The sequence below is a fragment of the Saccostrea echinata genome, unplaced genomic scaffold, assembly GCF_033153115.1.
Source record: "Saccostrea echinata isolate AGI-Se365-2 ecotype Australia unplaced genomic scaffold, CSIRO_AGI_Sech_v1 ptg000009l, whole genome shotgun sequence".
Classification (NCBI taxonomy): Eukaryota; Metazoa; Mollusca; class Bivalvia; order Ostreida; family Ostreidae; genus Saccostrea; species Saccostrea echinata.
Window position 1 is genome coordinate 25,475,086 of NW_026889758.1, and position 20,818 is coordinate 25,495,903.

Sequence of the window (20,818 nt, forward strand, 5' to 3'; positions counted from 1 at the left end):
AATCCGGCACTTCAACTAAGGGGCAAAGCTGGTGCATAAAATGTCGTCTACAGGTCAATACCCAAGTTGTAATCCCGTATTTTGTTACATACTAAAACTGAGCATTTTTAATTTTAAAATTGCATAAAACAATCGTTTCGCTAAAGAAAACAATTCAACTTTCCTAAATGCCCCGCGTCTCTCTGATTTTTTTTTCTTTTAAAAATATTTAATATTCATACTGTTTTGTTTTTTTTAGCTAAAAGAAATCATGTAAAGTACGTATGTATGTACGTCGTACGGTATATTACTTACGGTAGATTATCTAGTTCCAAGTCCGTGCATTTCCTACAGTTTAATTTCATTTTGTAATCTTCAAGCACAAAACATTTAATATACACACACCAGAACTGAATGAAAATGTTAATCAATAATTTTTTTTATGAACCATATACACATATATTGTATGTCGACGCATCAAGTGACAATTAAGCATTTTCAGTGAGGAGTGCCCAGCTCATTAATCAATACAGTGCATCTGTTTTACATTTTCAAGAGGAAAGAGTACAAGTATTTAGTACAATGAATAGAAGATTTAACAAATACATCATCACAGTACTCGTGGACAGGACACCCCCCCCCCCCCCAGCAACCCATTTTATACAACCCAACCCATATATATGGGAATTTTTTTTAAAATTTCTCTTTACATAAATTATTCTTGCAACAAACATTTATGAACACGTACCTGTTCAAAAATGAAAAAAAAAGTTGAATAAACGGTTCATCGACAAATTACGGAAGCCGGTTGGTGCCAGGTAGAAAAAATATTTTATTTGGCGACCGCCAGATAAGTTTCTGGCGGCCGCCAGATAATTATTTGGCGGCCGCCAAAAACTTATCAGGCGGCCGCCAGATAACTTTCTGGCGGCTGCCAGATAAGTTATCTGGCGGCCGCCAGAAAGTTATCTGGCGGCCGCCAAATATTTATCTGGCGGCCGCCAGAAACTTATCAGGCGGCCGCCAGAAATTATGTGGCGGCCGCCAGATAACTTTCTGGCGGCTGCCAGATAAGTTATCTGGTGGCCGCCAGAAAGTTATTTGGCGGCCACCAGATAAGTTTCTGGCGGCCGCCAGAAACTTATCTGGCGGCTGCCAGATAAAATATTTTTCTACCTGGCACCTACCGGCTTCCGTAACAAATCCTGTTCACGGAATCATAAAAATGATACGCGAACTCGATAAAAACGTTTATCAGGCTCCCGTAGGAAGCAAATTCAGTTGAGGGGGGGGGGGCACAGTCATACATTTTCAGTTGACAGTTGAGGGGGCACTACCAAAAAAAAAAAAATATTTTCACAAGCAAACAATGAGGTTTTATATACAGGGAGGAGGTTCCAAGTACACTATAATAGTGTTGTTGTTTTTTTTTTTTTTTTTTTTTTTTTTTTGTTTTGTTTTTTTAAGTGCTTTGTTTCTGAATTTCAGGTTTCCATATTTTATTTCTCATCTAAACTGTGCAAATAATCGTTCAACCTGCAACCAAATTTATAATTGTTTTTCAATTTATAATATTAGTAGACCTAGGTTTTCTTTTGTTTTAGTTTTTGTTTTTCATATTTCAAATGTAAATCTCCCTTATGACTTCAAACTCATCAAATTTCATTAAAAAAAGGTTATATCTCAATTCATCAAGTCAAAGTAATACATGTAATTGTCCAATAATGTTCTTGTGACACTAAATCATAAAACCACATAGCAATTTTAATAACATTGCATTCATGAGACCCATGGGCCACAATGCTCACCTGAGTCAACATGACTCTACTGTTCTTCATCAGCAGATTTTTTTTCTACTACAGTAACTGTATGTGTACTTAAAAAAGCGAGCTTTATATTTTAGCGGCTTTGGTGCGGACAACGATGCCCTAGCTAACTCATGAATACCGCTAAAAAATCGTTTGTTACTACTATACATGGCAGGACATTTGTAGCGCTAATTCATGATTTTGCCAACAACTCCACACCCAGTGATTGCGCTAAATTTTGAATACGCCAATTTATGTACACATACAATATATATTCCTATGTAAAACTTTGATCACCCATTGTGGCCCCAACCTATCCCCAATGGGGTCACGATTTGACCAAACCTGAATCTACACTTCCATAAGATGCTCCATATCAATGACTAACCATGGCATTGCTGTTCTTAAGAAGGAGATTTTTAAACTATACAGTGTGTATATATTCCTCTGAGAAAGTTTTATCCCCATTGTAGCCCTACCCTACTCCTGGAGGTCATGACTTGAACAATCTTGAATCTAATTATACTACCTGAGGATGCTTCCATATCAATATGACTAATCATTGTTTTGCTGTTCTTGAGAAGATTTTTTTTAAAGATTTTCCCCCATTTAATCCTATGTAAAACTTTGATCCCCCATTGTGACCCCACTACCCTTCAGGGGTCATGATTTGGAAAAACTGAGTCTACACCAGCTAAGGATGCTTCCATATCAATAAAACTAATCATGGCATTACTTTTCTTGAGAAGATTTTTAAACTATATATTATTATGTAAAAGTTTGATCTCCCACTGTGGCCTACCCAACCCCAAGGGGTCATGATCTGAACAAAATTGAATCTACAGTACGTACGTGAGGATGCTTCCCTATCAATAAGACTATTCATAGCATTGCTGTTCTTGAGAAGAAGATTTTTGAAGATTGTTTCCTATATATTCCTATATAAAAATTGATCCCCCATTGTGGCCCCACCCTACCCCGGGGGTCATGATTTGTACAATCTTGAATCTACATCATATAAAGAAGCTTTCACATAAGTTTCAACTTTTTTTTAGCCCAGTGGTTCTTGAGAAGAAGATTTTTAAAAGATGCCACCAAATTTTCACTAATTCTTAATTATTTCCCCTTGAAAGAGAGTGTGGCCCTTCATTTGAACATACTTGAATCCTCCTCACCTGAGGAAGCTTTGTAGCAAGTTTGGTTGAAGTTAGTTTCTGGATAAGAAGTTGAAAATGTGAAAAGTTTAGAGACAGATGGCAGACAAAATGTGATCAGAAAAGCTCACTTTAGTTTTCAGTTCATGTGAGCTAAAAATATGTAGCACAAAAAATTTAAACCACTCCAGACTGTAACAGGTGTTACATGTAAATCCCCTCAATCTCCAATCTTTAGGTCATCTGAGCCACGTTTGTCATCTGTCAATCTGTTGACTTTGGTTATTTTTTTGTTTATAAAAAAAAAAATCAAATTGAGTGCACCATTCTCAACCTTGTTAGTTCACAAAGGAATGACTATGCCCCTTGTAAAGGGAGATAATTATATTGCTGAGTTAACATTGGGTCCTATGAAGTCTTTTTTTAAAAGAAACTTTTGGTGTATATATATATATATATATATATATATATATATATATATATATATATATATATATATATATATATGCTTTACTTATTTTTTAAAATTTAAAAAAGTGGGTACATGTAGTGATTGTTTGGGACAATCATGATTTAAGACTTTCAGTATTTTATGAATTAAAATTATTAAAAAATAAAATTTTGGTGGTGTTTATGAATTGGTGCTCTACCAACAGCATTTCTCTTTTCCTTTTCCTACATATTCACTTAAAGGTGCTTAGACACAGATTTTAAGTTAATATTTACTCAAATTTTCTGTATAATTTTATAACTTATATGTTGCTATAGCATTTCATACGAAAATTTGATAAAAATCTTATTTTGTCTGGAAGTTATTGAAACTTCGAATTTCTGGACGTGTTTGATAGACACATCCTTGCACTTTCATAAATTTTTACTTTATCCTTATTACTTTAGAAAAGTAGCAATTTTGTTGTTTATTAATGAAAAATGTTAAAACTTTAATGCAGAAATTTCAGAGTAGAAATGTAGAAAGCAAAATCTTCTCACCAGTATTGCCAGTCCATGCTCAGTGGTGTGTGCAGAGTTTAACAATTGAACACGCCCGGTGAAACGTAAACATTAACAACAACAGAGCTCGTGCCCTATTTACAAAAACAGTTTACGTTTCACAGGTGTATTCAATTTGTTAAACTCTGTACACAACTACACAACACTGAGCACTGGATGACAATACTTAAGTTAGTAGGTTTTGCTTTCGCACATTTTTACTCTGAATTTTCTGGATTATAGATCTAATATTATTCATTAATACACAACAAAATTGCTACTTTTCTTAAGTATTAAGGATAAAGTTAAAAATTGTGAAAGTGCAAGGATGTGTAAATCAAATGCCTCTCGAAATTCGTAGCTTCAATAATTTCCAGATTAGATAAGTTTTTAATTTTATTTTCGTGTGAAATGCTATAGCAACATATAAGTTGTGATATTATACAGAAAATTTGAAAAAATATAAACTTTAAATCTGTGTCTATGCACCTTTAAATGATTCTGGTGAGCTCACTGCTTTTTTCTTCGATTTTAATAGCCCCTCCCATTTTTCTGTTCCCTCTCTGAAAAACGAGAACCCAGGTTTTACCTCTGACAGTAAGTAGTTGCCCTTATTGCTTATTACCTGTGTAACCAATAGGGAGAAAAAAAAGCAATGGAGTAGACCAGGATTCAAACCCAGGCCCCCTTAATCACTAGTCAGGTGCTCTACCAACTGAACTATTTGGCCAGTGGCAAATCAAATATGCCTAACCTCCACATTCCTCCCTCCTTAAAGAAAATTGCCCCCAAAGACACCAACTCATTTTTTTCCCTGGGAGGACTTTCACCTGTCACTTCCAGGGAATGGACCAAATGTACAGTAACCAAAAAAGACAGATCAGACCAGAATTTGAACCCAGGGGTCCTGAATCGGGGTGATTTACCAAATCAGCAATCTGGCCAGTAGCGATCAAACCTGGCTGACCCCACGACTGTAACTATACAGTCAAACCTCGTTATCTCGAACTCGATGAGACCGAGAAAAAAACTTCAAGATATCCGAAGGTTCAAGATATTGAGGGTAAAATACTTAAGAAATACATGGTTAGGACTTCCCAATCACTTCAACATATCCATGGTATTCAAGATATCCATGTTTGAGATACCGAAGCTCAACTGTAGTTATCTAAATACATACATATTGCTGAAAAATAAGTTTATTTCAAACATTTTCAGTTTTGTTAATCTGAATCAAATACATGTATTTCTAACAAATTTATGTTCATGGTCCAGTAATTCAAAGTTCCTGATCACATACTTAACTGTAATGCATCAGATAAAGTTCGTTTACATGCTTCTGGTACATCAAGTTTTGTTATACTTTGTAACTGCCTTTCTACATACTCTAGGTTGACATGCTTTATAAGTATCAAACACTGTGTGCTCAATTCCTCAATATTGTGAATGAGTTCAAAGTCATACTTATCCTTATCAGACACATCAACTAATAATTTCACCAAGATCTTCAAAATGAAATCAACATAACGAGGCATTCGTGGCCAAGTAGCTATAATCACCGACTTCAGCAATCTAAGAATTTGTGGTTTAGCTGAGTGTCTCTTTCCATCATAGACTTCCAAGTATTCCTCAATGACTCTGAAGAGAAGATTAGTGTGTCTAAGTGTAAGAAGACCCAGTTTCTCCACAAAGTATGTCAAATGTCCAGTAAGAGCAATCCGCAGTGTCAGATTTTGTTCTCCATATGCATCAGTAAGAATGGTGTGAAAGATTTCATCATACTTGGTTGGTACTCTTTGAAGTCCCTGGGGATCAGTGCAGTATTGTGGATCTTTTTCTACCACTGACAAAATGTAGAGTAGTGCTGGATGAAGGGGATCAATGAGTTTTGCCTCCCTGGTGTACAGCTGGTGTTTCAGAGCCTCATAAATAACATCAGCTTGTCCATACCATCTCAACTCTTCTCTGCTAGTGTTTTGCATAATGTGATACAGACAAGTTACACCTAAAATTTTGTTTTCTAAGACATGGTCATCAATGAACAAAAGAGCTGTGGGAAGAAACTTTGGGAAAAATTCACTCATATTTGGAAATTTTGTGTGAAATAAACACCATTGATAAACTACTTTGAGGGAAGGATAGCACATCCAAGAATCTCGCCTCAGTTTGTCATTCAAATGTTTAAGAATAAAGAATAGTACAGAAGAAAGTTGATCTTTTGAAATTTTGTATTGCAGTAGCTCTTCATTATTGTTGACAGCAAGTACATTCTTAACTTTGTCAAGCATCTCCATTGATAAAACTAGTGATACACTTGATGTCCACAGATCTGGGTGCTGGTGTTCAATTACAAGAATGAGAAGATAAGGTAAAGCTTTTGAAACCACTGATTTCATTTCTTCACTCTCCTCATCTAAAGACATTTTGCTTAATAAAGATTTAATAAATTCAAGAACTGATTCTGCTTTTTCAGCCATATTAAAGAAATCTTTCTTTTCGCATTTTCTGTGTTGAAGATCTCTAACATATGGAACACAACCTTTTAAAATTAACTGTTCTAATAGGTTCTCGGCACTTGATGAGGTATTGGTAATTTCAGACACATAGTGTTTAATCCATTCCTGTGGCGCTAAGGAAATTAATTTTGATAAAATCTTTAAATATTCCAGAAAATCTCTGCCTGGAGTGTCAACAATAACTTTTATTAGATCAACCAGGCAGATTGATGGACTGGAGAAAACATTTTGTGCTCCAACAGATTTTTCCAAATCATGTTCCAAAACAAGGCTCTCCAACAAACTCTTAGCTGAAGACATATCAGTACTGGATCATGCAATCTTAAAAAAAGGAAATAAATTAATCTTTAAATTTGTTTTCATGAGCATTGGAAATACTGTCTATTAACATGATAAAAAAAAAAGAAAATGAATTCCGTCTTTAAAATTAGATTTCATACATTTTCTAAAATATGCTCTTCAAAAATTCAAAACGGAAATTGCTAAAATGGAATAACAAGTCACAAATGCATATCTTCGCTTAAGTGGTCAACAATTCAATTCAGGCAAAGCAAAATACTGCCCACATACCATGCATCCAAACAGGTACCACTACAACAATGTGAAAGCAGAGAGGGTGAAATTTTAGTCAAGTCGTACCGATTTTGATACAAAACGAAAGTAAAGTTGCACGATGCACAAGGATGTGAAAAATGTATTAAATGGATACAAAACATTTCATATAAATGCTTGCTTTTTGTTCATTAAATTTGATCAAAAGGTCGAAGCGTAAATTGTGTCAAAGTTTGTGTTTCAGCGAACGATTTATTAGGATTCTTATGACGTCATCACTCAACGACAAAACATGGCGGAGGCTGCAGTAGAAGAAAGTAGGACTGAATCAAATAAGTTTTACTGCCATAGCTGCTCCGAAGAAATTGACCCAAAACCTGTAAGTATTAAATCATAACATCATGTACGTGATTAAAGAGTCATTTCTTCCTTCTATGTTTGATAAACTGAGCAAATGACTATTGTCCAAAATGATTACACGACATTTGCCATTTCTGCGATGTTGTGTAAATTTACAATATTCTGTAACATTGAAAGTGTATATCATATTGTTATTATTTTTTAGATAACATTTTTTGCAAAGTATTAATGTCTGTTTAACAAAATATTGCCTACTGTATTAGATATTTGGAGTTTGAAAGGTCAAACAGCTGGTTTGAAAATTATGGAAATTGCCTTGAATAATGAATTTTTGAAACATGTTTATTAATGGTTTCATTGTATAGGTTAATCCTGAAATCGTTGTATAAATCACATTTTATTCTAATAATAATGTTATAAATTTTCGTATGTTTATTTTGGTGAACTTTCAGTTCTTTTAAATTTTTTAAGCTTTTACTTTTAGACGGTAGACCATGTCAGGTTGTGTACAAATAGTCAAATAAAAAATCTGTATCTTTACATCACAGAATCTTCTTGGACTTAAATATGATAGGGGAGGGCATTTTAGTAGTGATGATGTTGTACCGCAGACCAATTTATGCGAAAGTTTTTTTGCATCACATAGGACATGCGGACTCAAGGAACACACAGGACCAAACCAATCTGAGTCACTGTCAGACCAAAAAACCTAATGTAAGAAAGTGATACACATGAAAAATGCAGAACAAAGGAAATCTTGAGGTCTATGTGATTAAAACAAACCTTTTTATGACTCAATGTCTATTGGAAAGACTGGCGCAGACTTGAATCTTTCTAGCTTTGGGGCTCAGATTACTAGGGATATGTATCACCAACAATTTTGTATCTGATATGTCATGATTTTTTCCACAAATATTCACTTATATGCTAATGAAACATGTTTGGATGCTAGGATGCCATCATTTTACCGTTTTTTTTTACAACATTTTTTACAATTCCTGTAATTGTAATTCTAGAGTTAGAACAAAAACATTCATTATTTCTAGAATATATAATTACGTACTAAATACAGGTATTTAAGTCTCTGAATCACGATACCTATTGTGCAATGAAATATCACGATATACCAGTATACTGATAAATTGCACATCCCTGCAGTTTACCTCCTCTTCCAGGTGGTTCTAATCAATTGCAGTGCAGAAAAAAGTAGTTTCTTTATTGTTCATTTTTGTGCTTGGTATTTATTTCCACTGCTTTACTGTTGTTTCTTATTCTGCTATTTATATTTGTTGTCTCATAATCTTTAAAAGTTGTAGCCTGAGTCCATATTTAAACAATTGTTTGTTTTTTTTTTCCTTTTCATTCCTGAATTTTCTTATCCTGTCAACATTTTTTTTTTCATTTTTTAACACATTATTTTAAAGATTGTCTGAATGTTCCCTTTTTGTTTTTGGAATTCGATAAATTGATTGGGTTCAATTGCTTGTGTAATGGTTCTGAAAATTTGTTTTGTCTGGGCTAGTAAAAACAGTGAAGTTTTGGCTAGTGTCTCGGAAAAGATTTCCTGAAGATTGCAATGTGTGTAACATGGCATGTACTGGTATAAAAGAAATCTCTGAAATAACAGAAGGATGTTATTGAGAAAAAAATTGATAAAACATAAGTACATATATTACAGAAAGAAGTATAGCTACAGTTGATTTTATAAAATGAACATTTGACAGTTTGATTCTTTTGTCATTCTCAACCATTGTTTTCAACAGCTGAAAGAGTAGAACAACTCTGATTATGTCAGCAAGATTATTTATCTAGTGTAATACTAAGGATAAACACTTTGCTCTGAAGTATAATGATACATTTAGTAAATGTGATGAAGTGAATTAGTGATACTCTATACCACATGTCATTGAAATGAAAGACTGTCCTAAATATATGGAACTTGAATGCTAATGTGATATATCATGTATTAAATAAATACACGTATATTTGTAGTTGTGTTTTAATAATGGGGTCATTATCAAGTTTGAATGTTATCACTAAGAATTCATACATGTACACACATAATTACTGTTTGAGATGATACTTGTAATATTCAGAATACTGACAAGTTATGATTATTTTTTTTGTTTGTTTGTTATTCAGTCTTTTTAGTGATGATAATAAATATTCTTACTTCAAACAGATAAACAATTCAAATACAATATTTTATTTTCTGATTCCCTGCTATTTATATTTGTGTATCCTCTTTTTATTACATTATTTCATTGATATCTTTACAGGATTTTACTTGTCCCAAGTGTGATAATGGATTTATTGAAGAATTAACAGGGTAAGAAATCAAGGGCTAGACATTGAAATATCTTAAATATTGAGATAAAGAAATTAACATAGTCTTTTGCATATGTTGACCAGATGCATTTGTTTTCAAAAGCTGCGCAATGGTGCGTATACATGTATTTTTCTTTATTTCAGGGAGTTAGCTGAGAGTTCCAGTCCTCAGCCTTCACAAGAACGTGACCCTGCTGCACAATTTACAGAGGTTAGTGAAATCATAACAATACTTATCAAAATTTAAGTTTTAGGTTTAGTTTTTATCAAAAAACCAAAAGATGATAGGCATTTTGAAATACTTAATTACTATAATATCTTCATTATTTCATAAATAAGATGAATCTGATAAATTTATCTTTAAAATACATACTGGATATTTTTTCAGCTGTGGGGAAGAGCTTTCTTAGAAAGTTTCCAAACTCAGTCTGGGGCTGGTTCTTCAAACAATACACAGATTGGTGGAGAGTCTGAATCTGATGAGGAGGAGAGTCGGCCTCAATCTCGATCTCAGAGGCCTCGCCCTGTGACCCGCATTTCAGTAAGGACAGGTGGACCAAGGACCAGACAAATGAGACAACCACAGTATTTACATGGGTAAATATTGTCCAGCAATTCAGACTGTGTTTCTCCTTAGAACTCTTGCTAGCCATTTGGTGATTCTTGCTGGTATATATGTACACAGTACAGAGTATTGATACTTTTGAAGCAGCAGTTATTTGTAACACTATTTACTTTTTATTTAGCTTTGAAAAACTTGAGCATGTTTGTAGTTAGAGGTGGATATTGGTATGAAAATCATTTGCAACATATTGCAATATCTGTTACTGAATTTTGATATTACAATTACAATAAGTTGAATTAAAAACAAAGATACGATTACATATTGACATGTACATACAATGAACAATAAAATCCAGTTAAAGTCTGAACATATTTAACTCCTATGAGAATTAAGTTGTTTAGTTGCATATTAATTTGTTTATTGACCTTTTATTGTTAATCTTCCTTTACCTTATCAGTTAATAATTTTAAACTTACCATTCAATAAATCAAGATATTGAATGCTATAATTCTCTGGTCGTTTGGTAGTTGTTGTTTTTTTAATTTTAGACTATTTATTAGCTATATAATAATTAATAAAGACCTGTTGCACATGTATGTGTATGAAATAATCTGATTTTCTTTCAGGCTTTTACAGTTGTTTGTTGACAGACTAACTGGTGAAATGGGACAACCTATGTAAGTTTTTGTTTTAAACTCTTGCTTGTACATTTTATATGTATATAATGAAATTGATTTAGGATTTAAATTACTTTTAAATTTATATATGAATAAAAGTGCATGCAGAAAAAATGTAAACACTTACCACTGTAAAATTCATCATATTTTTTAATTGTAAAATAATTGTAGGAACTTTATGACACTTCATGGGAATCCGGCTGATTATGCATGGGGTGTCGGGGGTCTAGACAACATCATAACACAGGTATGTGAGTCTGCAAAGGTTAGATGAAAATAATATTCATCGGCTACTGTAATTATTTTAAGATACATGTATATGTTAGGTAAATGTACTTTCTTATTTATCTCAGCTGCTTAATCAACTAGAGGGATCTGGGCCTGCCCCTGCTGAGAAATGTAAAATAGATTCATTACCAACTGTCAAAATCACCCAAGTACAAGTGGGTAAGTACATATATCTAATATTAAACTGAGAAAAAAAATTACAATGATCGCAATGAGAAAATATGCATTGCAAAGTTGGAATTCATACATTTTTAGCATATTAGATTCTCCAAGAAACTATATGAAGTACATTTGAAGAATGTGCACCCTGAATAGATCAGAATTTTTATCTTTGACTTAAGATACATTTTTTGACACAAATTTAAAAAAAAGTAACAGACACTGCATAATTCCTGAGCCTAAAGAAATTTTCGTTTTCAAAATATTTTAGTAATAAAATAATCAAAAGATGAAATTAGAAAATATAGTTGTGATAATTGGATTAGGCATAATCACAGCTATGCAATGTTAATTCATTTGGCTGTCATGATCTCAAATCCAAAAGTTCTTTTTCCATCTACCCAAAGAATTTGCAGCAATCTTACATTATACTGTTACAAAAAAGTTTTATCAAGTCATATTAAGCATCACACTTTTAAAATGATGCATTCTTATGTGCCTGTATGAGTAGTGTAGATTCAAATTTGTTGAAGTCAGGATCTCAAAGCTAGGATGCAGACACAATAGAGGTTCAAAATTTTATATGGGAATATGTTGGAAAATCTTTTTAAAAATCTGCTTTTCAAGAAAAACAGGGGCACATAAGAATCATGTGGGAATGTATTTGAAGCAAAAATGTTTTGTGGAGGTTGTATTCTGAGAGAAATGTCTGACAGTGTCATGACCGGTTGTCAAACGTGTATACAAAATTCTTGTGTCCAAGTTGAAATAAACATGAAAGAAAGGGGGCATATTACCTTCATTTTTAAAACAAAACTTAGAGTAACCAAAGGCTGATCCAGCACTCACTTGCGCACGTCAGTATCCCCTCTTTCTATTTTTTTTTTTCTTTTTAGATTTCATAATTAATGTTTGCTAAACTTGTTTATACACTTTTAATTTATTAAAACGTAACGATCACACACATAGTGTCAGGCCTGATAATGAATCTACCCCATGAAATCCCCTATTTAATTTCCAGTTGGACATTTTTTTCCCCAAAGAAAACCACTGTCCCCACTCCCTCCTTTCTAAAATTTCTGAATCCGCCACTGGTTACCTCTATTCTTAATTCATCTCACATTTTGAATAAATTATTAACAGCGGTATCATGCAATTTGAATGATTCTTATATCTATATCATTTAAGATATGGATTCAGTTTTCTGTCATTGCTAAAAATAAACCGAACTGTATCGTTGATATTTTTTGCAGATAATGTACAGTTTCTGCTCATCTGCATAGTCAACGCCCACAAAAAGTGTTCTGTATGGCAGTTATTGTACGGTTGACTTCAAAGGAAAACTCGCTGGGTCATATCACAATTTATGATAACTGCATGTATTTTTTTTTCTTTTGACAGATAATATCTTACAATGTTCAATATGCATGGAAGATTTTGGTTTAGATGAAGATGCAAAAAAATTACCCTGTGAACACCATTATCACAAAGTGTGCATTGTTACCTGGCTGGAAATGGTAAGTACCGTATACTAGGAGTTTTACTCAATCTGATATACTGGTAACTGATAAACTTTGTAACTGTAAGTGTATGTTCAAGATACATATTATGATTATGTACTTGAACAGTATTCAATTTTTGAAAACAAAATTTAAGTTATGTTTCAATTTTTATGTGCTATCAAGATTATTACACTGTATTTTCAGCATGGGACATGTCCTGTGTGTAGAATTGACTTAAATGGTGAAGATAGTTCCCTGAAGAATGACGACAGTTTATATTCTGAACTACAGAATATTAGGAGTGATCCTTCAGAACCCCCTGAGTGATAGCAGACTGTGTTGTATTGTTTATTATATACTGTGATTTTATTATGTCATTTTAACAAAGACAAAGTTAAAGTGACCATAAAAATTTAAGTACTGTTCTACAGATAATGTGAGAGTTAATTTCTTGCAAGTTTTGCATATATAACATTCATTTGCATTCATATGGTATGACTGTGCATTGACTTGTTCTTTTTATTTAGAGTCACTTAGATGACCTTTTGCTGTCTGTTTTAATATGTGGTTGTCTATTGTGCATAAACTTTTCACATTTTAAATAGAATCTGTAATTGAAAAAATCTGATTCTACATTGCATAAAATACCTGCATTAGCTGCATATAAATTCAATCCTTATGGCCCTGCTGTTGGGAGGGAGAAGGGATCTGTATTATAATCATGTCAATTAAAAGAAAATTCAGGGAAAAAATTCTGATGAAGAACAAGAGTACAATTTTTCAAAACTTATGTGAAAATGTTTGTATGTTCAAATCATTGCCATAGTGCTTTTTGAACCAAGATGGTATATATTAGGGCTCTCAAGTTTTACAAAGGAGTAGATTGCAAAATAAAACATAAGATGTTCTGAAAAATGAATCTTGTAAAACTTGGGTGACCATTGAGGGTCTTGGCATAGAATACGTACATGTACAGTACCTGCATTCATAAGTGATGATTTTTATTTGAAAAATGAAAAATTAAATCTATTGTCATTGTAAGAAGATATTTTCAAAACTTCGAATCATTCATTTTGTTAACTTTAAAAGGCTAGGAGGTGTATTCAATTTAAATGACTAGTGTTTTGTGTCATTATTTTACAGTAAAATAAAAGGTTTAAAAATTATAATTTTTTTGGCATTGTATAGGCAAAAAAGAGTTTTTCTTTAGATTGATTTTGTCCATACAAAGCAGTAGTTATTTTGAGATTTTCCTGTTTTAGGTCATACTCCAGTGCAGGAATTCATGTATACTATTGTAGACTGTTGCTGCTAAAGATTTGATTTGTACATGTAAGAGTATTGAATTGTATTTCTAAAATACATTGAACATGTATTTGCAAAGTGAAATATACATGTTATATTCAGAGGTTAACATTTAAAATCTACAGTGTAAATATATTTATGGTGGAACTGACAGAAGTTAATAAATGACAGCCACTTGTAGCCATTATTTGTCCTTGTTATATGATTTCAGTCATGTTTTCAACTGAAAGATGGCATTTTATATCATGAAATTTGTATAATGCCATATTGAATGTTATAAATATTGTAGGGGGCTTATGCATTTTGCACCATTGAAGATTTAATATGCCAATTGTAATTTTGCTTTCATTACCAAGAGTTTATACTAACAATAATACTTCAGGTTATACATGTACCTTCGTTTTATTTTATACTGTTTGAAATCTGATTACTGTTTAAGCCCCGTGTTATGTGTTACTTTTATCATTATTTAATTATTCTTGGCACTCAAAATGTGTCCTGAGTATAGTAGTGTAGTAGCAACTTTTTACTTTGGTTTAAAAAAATAAATTTGTTTTTAGGTATTTGTGGTCACAGATCCCAGAACATATTATTGTAGATTTTTTTGAGCTAAAGAGAATGAAAATGGCAATATTCTTTTAAGTTTTTTTTTTTTTTACATGTATTTAAAGGACATTTTCAATTGATGTGACCTGTAATATTTGTCCCCCCCCCCCCCAATCCACAAATAACACCAAAGTTTTGTATGGAGAGATTGAAGGGGTTCAACATTAAATATTAAATAAATATTGATATGATTGTGGTTTGGAGTTTGTTAATGTTTCCATCAGAGCCAAACTGTCATACATGAAATTTTGAGATAGTCATCTATACATAGTGTGGTTTTTAAGAGTTTTATTTGTGAATAACCAGAGACATATGTGTCTCTGGAATAACTGATCAGGCCTGTGCAGATCAGTGCGTCTAAGCATCCCCATGTTGGGTGTATGTAAGTTCAGTTAAGTCATGACCCAATGATGACACAATATTGAATTATAATCCTGAAGAAGTGTAGATTCTAAATTGTTCAAATTGTGGACCCCAGGGTAGGGTGGGGCCACAATAGCGAATCAAAGTTTAACATTGAAATATTTATAACTCCTCTTCTCAAGAACAGCAAAGCCATGATGAATCTGATATTAATGTGGAAGCATCCTCTAGTAGTTAGATTCATTTTTGTTGAAATCACAGCTACTGTGTTTAGGGTGGTCCATATATTTAAGTTGATCAAAATTTTACATGGAATACATGGACACTGGGAAAAAATGCAGAACAGAAGGACCAAAGTGACTCAGGTTAGTGTTGTGGCCCATAGGCCTCTTGTTACCCAATTTGACATTTACATGTAGCTTGGTAGCTTCCATATATTGTCAACTAAGTCGTGAAAATGATGAACTTTGATTTGCATTATAGAATTGGACTTAGGTGAGCGACTTATTCTTTGAACGACTTAACTTGTTTTCAAAATGTCGGTTTCGTGGGAGGAAACTTTGATGAGAAGTAGAAAATGTATATCTTTTGGTACCTACGATAAACTCTTCAGTGACAATTATTTCATATTTGATGTTATCAAGGTACATGTATTTTTTATTGCTTTATTTAAATGATTCTATTTCCTTTTTTTCTGGAATGTATTCGATGTATGAAATGGCAAGAAAAGTTCGTCTGCTATTGGAAAGTGCAGTTTCAAACACATGTAACTTTCTTTTTATAGCTTTTATACAGTGAATCAGTTGATGAGAAGATTAAATTGGAATTGTTGGTGTTGATAGAAGAATTCAGTCAGCATGCTGGTGTTCATACTGCGAAGTAAGTGAAATTTTTTTTTAAAATTTGTTCCATAAGACTAATATGTTGACGGTGCGACCGTTGGGGCGAGCGCATTGTTCACTTCATTTTAAGATCCGCCTCTTCAAACCGCACGAGACATTTGGAACGTCTAGACTGTGACGTCACATGACGTCGTATGTTAGCTGCATTTCCATAAACAAAGTTTAAAAAGTGCAAATATTTTAACAAAGAACGTTTAATTAATCTACTATCTGCATGCAATAGCCATTAATTAAGGTGAGTTTATTTTTTGTGAAATTTTAGTTGTTGTCACCGCGTGAACGAAGTTAGCAGCGAGAACAAGAAGCGATGCATTGTGGGTCAGAATTACTGCGGAAAAAAATTCTATTGAATGAATGTGCAGTAGTCCGAATTTTCTCTTCGCCCAGGCGTTGTCGTTAGAGCTCGCAGTGACGAGCGGCGCTTCGCGCCGCTCGCTGCGCTCGCTATAAGATAAGTATTCTTTGCCGTTTGGTGATTGAAATTCCCAACTTTTTCACAGAATTATTTGAAAAACTGTTTCTCCATACGTATTGAAAGTTATTTTTTCTAATCGATACATTCTTGAATATTGATACATATCGATATATTGATACAGCCCTAGACAACCCTGTATATATATCGCAACAATTTGTGCTGGCATGTAGTAACATTAAAACAGATTTGATACTGGTTGTCTAGTAGATAAGGTGCTAAAATACATTTATATGTATCATGTTTGTCCTTTTCAAATGTGACACAGACTTAATAGAAGTATTACATTTACATTACATGAAAATTAAATAATAATAAATACTTGAGGCTTTCAAATTATGAACTTCATTATAGTTTTTACTAGGTTTATGTATTCAGTGGTGTAAATAAATAAAAACGGGAATAGAAGTTGGGAAAATTACTTTTATTTGAATAAATTTTCCTCCAACATGTGTTCCATACTTTTTGCCATCATCACACAAGTCAACAATTGGATGATAGACATTCCATTAACAAAAAGGATTTGTGCTATGTATCCTAATTTTTAGAAAATAATGTGATACAATCGAGACCCCAATATAGTGAGAATTGAGTATATTTAGACATATACTATAAACCAGTGATTGCTAAAATTGTCCCAAGACCCTGTGACGTACTTCAGCTTGCAGCTGGAGGCATTGAAAATATTGAAGAAAAACAATGACTAAAATGTATGCATCAAGTAATTACAATTTATTTTATTTATAAAATATCTTCAGTGTTGACCAGATTGTGCAGTCCCTTTTGGACGTTTGTCATCAGCTGACAAAGAGAGGAAGAGAAATCAATGTTACCAGTCAGATCCTGACTATTCTGACAACCATTCTGATTCTGTATGACCAACTGGTATGACTTAAACAGTTTTCTGTTAGTTGCAGTACAAATTTACATGAAGATTTTTTATGCTTTGTGTTTCTTTGAGAGATGCTATCAACTATAACTTGTACAAGATCAAACGATTTTACAGGATACAGAGGCATGTCATTCTACAGTGCAGACTCTGCTAGCAACAATATCGAATGGTGTCAATGTTACAGAGAGCCGACCCTTACGATCCACTGCATGTCAGTGTCTGATACAGCTAGAAGATAGTAAACCAGTAAGGAAAATGCACTCTCTAAGCAGAACATATTCATGCCTATTTTCATGTCATTGTTTTGATGTTTAAGAAAAAAATTCTTTACTTTTTCTGTTATATTATTTAACTAACTGATTTAAGATTGTTGAAATGTTGTGATAACTGCAAAAATAAATGCACATGTATGCATTTGAATGGGGAGGGTTGTAAATTACATTGAAATCCCATGATTCTTTCATAATACTAATTTCCACTTAAATTTTTGTATTAACATTTGTATGATAATACCCTTAGTGTTAAATGTATTATAACAGGGGCTATTATGGAAGGAAAAAGATTCCCTGATAAAGCTGATGAGACAGGAGAGGACTAGTGTTTATGAGGATTATGTCATGCTTGTCACTCAGATGCTACAACATGGCTTCAGGTATGGCTCCAAGGTGGTTTTTAAAACATTATGAAAAGTTTGGACATTTATATTATAAAATTAGAATTGATTTGATACTTTAAATAGTCTAGTTTATTTTAGTGTTGTCTTTGGAGGTGCTAAGTGTATGACATCCAGTTCAAAATTTAATAATATTGCTGCTCATGTATTTGGTAAGCTCTTGATCATCATTTTATAATTGTCTATTGTAGTTCCACCAATGGTATTGGCACCAAAAGCAGTGTGAGTTAAAATAAAGAGCTAGGTTCACTTTATGCATAAAATGGCCCTGTCCGTATACCAATTAACTGACTATCACTTTCTGTTCCCTTTCTAAAATCAATGTAATGTAGAGACATAATGCTTTCATTTCCTATTACAAAATATTCTTTGAGAGTCCAGGTATTGGAAAACAGGCTTTGTGAAATTGCAACATTCTTGAATTTTTGCAGAAAAAAGGTGCAGTTTAGTACTCTCAGTAATAGCTTATACCTTTGGTCATTTTTGAAGAAATTTTCAGGATATTGGAATAATTACACAGTTCATGAAGTCACATTGAATTGACTAGTTAGAAAATTACATCATTCTCAATAGATATATAGTTTCCAAGAGTTCATGTGATATTTAATTTTAATGCATTGTCATCCAAAACTGAGCAGTTTTGATTTTTCAGAAAATTCACAGGGCCAAAAAAAGCCCTAAGTGAACCTTGCTCTTTCATTTCTATTTATAGAAGTTATGAACAAAATATAACGCATAGTGAACTTGTTTTTGCTTCCTAGCTAGAGAAAAGGCATTATAGATTAATGTAAGCATATCTCTGTCCTGAACATGCTCTTATATTCTTGTCCCTTCCCATTTTTTGTGAGGTTTTCTGATAGCTTTTATGTTATATTGTTTTATGTAGGATGTGGACAGAGTTGTCCCTCTTGACCCAGCTGAGTCGAGAAAGATTGTGTCCCAGATAATGGACAATGCCTCACTATTTACCCAAGGAGGACTCTGGCACACAGTGCTGGATCTTGTCAATATTGTACAGAATTACCATGAAATATCTGCTACAGTAAGTGGTATTCAGGAGTGACTTACTTGTTAAACACTCACTTTACTTTATCAGTAAACATGGTATAGCGTACCAAGCAATGTTTTTTTTTTTTAATTTTCAGATATTTAAGCCCATGATGCTCCATTACATGTCCACATTTGATACAGCATTGCTCCATCTGGTTGTTTTCATACAGGTGGGGATATCAAAATACATGTATTAATTAAAATGTAGTTTTCAATTCATTATATCAATAATATATATGTACATGTAAAAGAATTTTCATCTCTTGTTTTAAAAAAAAAAATGAAGTGCATATAAGTTATAGTAAAATGGATAATTGAAAAATCAATGTTTTTTTAAGATCAAAGAAAAAATGAGAAAATAAAAGGACAGACAGTTTTAATTAGATCTTTAAGATTGTTTGAATTTTTCCTTTAAAATCAGTGAAAATTAAACATTAATTAGCATATATAAATAAAAATAATTTGAACCTATTGTAGAGTGAATTTGAGAAGGAAGTCCTCACTGATATAGAAGAAAGGCAGTTACAGAACAGAATACTGGCAGGACTTAATCATCCCTCATTGACCCCTGCCCAGCGATTATTCTATTGTCACTGGATAGAGTGCTTATCACATGTAAATAAAAACCAGTCAATATGATTTACTATCTCTGTCAGCAAAATTTCAGGTTCAATTTTCTTATTCATATTTTTCATATGATTGGCTTGCGCTTTTATATTAATTTAAATTAACTAATTATGATAAATTTAATAAGAAATCATGGTTAATATCTTTTATTTCATAAAAAAAATAACTCTTAGATTTGGGTAAGTTATACCTGGGATTAAAAGAAATTATTTATACCGGGTATTAAAAAATTAGTGTTGTCAGATTGGATGATTTTTAGTAACCGGTTACACGTTTACTTTTCTGATCATGTAACTGGTTACTCCGATGTTTTTTCCTTAGACCGCTAACATCCTTGCTTATATTCAATATTAACCGTGCATATGTATCATTTATATACTGGTCTGTATAAACACAAATGCATCATATACACATTTTTAGGTCACCTGAGTGAAATTTATTTACTCAGGTGACCTATTGCTATCTGTTTACGTCCGTCGTCGTCTGTCATGCGTTAACATTTAAACATTTTCAGCTTCTTCTCTGAAACTACTGAACCAATTTCAATCAATTTTGGCATATAGTATCTATGGGTGAATGGGAGTAAAATTTTGAAATTCATGGCTCCTGCCCCCCTGGGGCCTGAGGGGTGGGGCTAAAACCATCAAAATAAATGCAATATTTTAAAATCTTCTTCTTTACTCCTAGACATCAAGCAGCCAAACAGTTGGCATGATTGCAATAAGCATTGAGCCTTCTACCAAAATTGTGAAATTCATGGCCCCAGGGTCAGGGGTTCTGGTGCTAGGGTGGGGCACTGTTGAAGATATAATGAAATTGCATTATTTCTTAAAAAATCTTCTCCTCTGCTCCTGGGTATTATACAAACAAACTAAATGCATAGTTATGATGAGGAAGGGTGCCTTCTCCAAAATTGTGAATTTCATGGCCCCTTGGACAGAGGTGCTGGTGTTAGGGCGGGGGTCTATTGATTATATAGTGAAAATGCATTAATTCTTTGAAAATCTCCTCTGTTTCTACATATTAAACCAATGAACTATGTACATACCG

At 33.0% G+C, this 20,818-nt stretch overlaps 3 protein-coding genes across 4 annotated transcripts in view; 2 read left to right on the forward strand and 1 right to left on the reverse strand.

Annotated features, from left to right (window-relative positions):
- Nucleotides 1-5,118: 5,118 nt before the first annotated feature.
- LOC133183510 (TELO2-interacting protein 2-like) lies at nucleotides 5,119-7,036 on the reverse strand. Its single transcript, XM_061318462.1, has 2 exons — nucleotides 7,018-7,036; nucleotides 5,119-6,768 (listed from the first exon to the last, which is right to left on the reverse strand). The coding sequence occupies exon 2, from the start codon at nucleotides 6,745-6,747 to the stop codon at nucleotides 5,224-5,226; it is 1,524 nt and encodes a 507-aa protein (XP_061174446.1). The 5' UTR covers nucleotides 6,748-6,768; nucleotides 7,018-7,036; the 3' UTR covers nucleotides 5,119-5,223.
- A 239-nt stretch (nucleotides 7,037-7,275) lies between these two features.
- LOC133183511 (E3 ubiquitin-protein ligase RNF115-like) lies at nucleotides 7,276-14,985 on the forward strand. Its single transcript, XM_061318463.1, has 9 exons — nucleotides 7,276-7,378; nucleotides 9,639-9,688; nucleotides 9,832-9,898; nucleotides 10,076-10,284; nucleotides 10,879-10,929; nucleotides 11,101-11,176; nucleotides 11,283-11,376; nucleotides 12,778-12,893; nucleotides 13,083-14,985. Exons 1-9 carry the CDS (start codon nucleotides 7,292-7,294, stop codon nucleotides 13,203-13,205), a joined length of 873 nt encoding a protein of 290 aa, XP_061174447.1. The 5' UTR covers nucleotides 7,276-7,291; the 3' UTR covers nucleotides 13,206-14,985.
- A 672-nt stretch (nucleotides 14,986-15,657) lies between these two features.
- The window catches only part of LOC133182102 (AP-5 complex subunit beta-1-like), a 41,334-nt gene continuing 36,173 nt past the window's right edge, over nucleotides 15,658-20,818 (forward strand). For both annotated transcript variants that reach the window (XM_061316828.1, XM_061316829.1), the window contains exons 1-9: nucleotides 15,658-15,796; nucleotides 15,937-16,031; nucleotides 17,285-17,411; nucleotides 17,533-17,664; nucleotides 17,958-18,070; nucleotides 18,283-18,313; nucleotides 18,978-19,133; nucleotides 19,237-19,311; nucleotides 19,619-19,756. In XM_061316828.1, coding sequence (XP_061172812.1) covers nucleotides 15,689-15,796; nucleotides 15,937-16,031; nucleotides 17,285-17,411; nucleotides 17,533-17,664; nucleotides 17,958-18,070; nucleotides 18,283-18,313; nucleotides 18,978-19,133; nucleotides 19,237-19,311; nucleotides 19,619-19,756 — 975 coding nt within the window. In that variant the 5' untranslated portion in view covers nucleotides 15,658-15,688. The remainder of the gene's footprint in view (nucleotides 15,797-15,936; nucleotides 16,032-17,284; nucleotides 17,412-17,532; nucleotides 17,665-17,957; nucleotides 18,071-18,282; nucleotides 18,314-18,977; nucleotides 19,134-19,236; nucleotides 19,312-19,618; nucleotides 19,757-20,818) is intronic.

What these genes read in the sequence shown, in the direction of transcription:
- LOC133183510 (XM_061318462.1), bottom strand. Translation starts at nt 6,747, where the DNA reads ATGTCTTCAGCTAAGAGTTTGTTGGAGAGCCTTGTTTTGGAACATGAT.
- LOC133183511 (XM_061318463.1), top strand. Translation starts at nt 7,292, where the DNA reads ATGGCGGAGGCTGCAGTAGAAGAAAGTAGGACTGAATCAAATAAGTTT. An exon ending in TTTATTGAAGAATTAACAGG is followed by an intron (nt 9,689 to 9,831) that starts GTAAGAAATCAA and finishes TCTTTATTTCAG; the next exon opens with GGAGTTAGCTGAGAGTTCCA. An exon ending in TTGTTACCTGGCTGGAAATG is followed by an intron (nt 12,894 to 13,082) that starts GTAAGTACCGTA and finishes CTGTATTTTCAG; the next exon opens with CATGGGACATGTCCTGTGTG.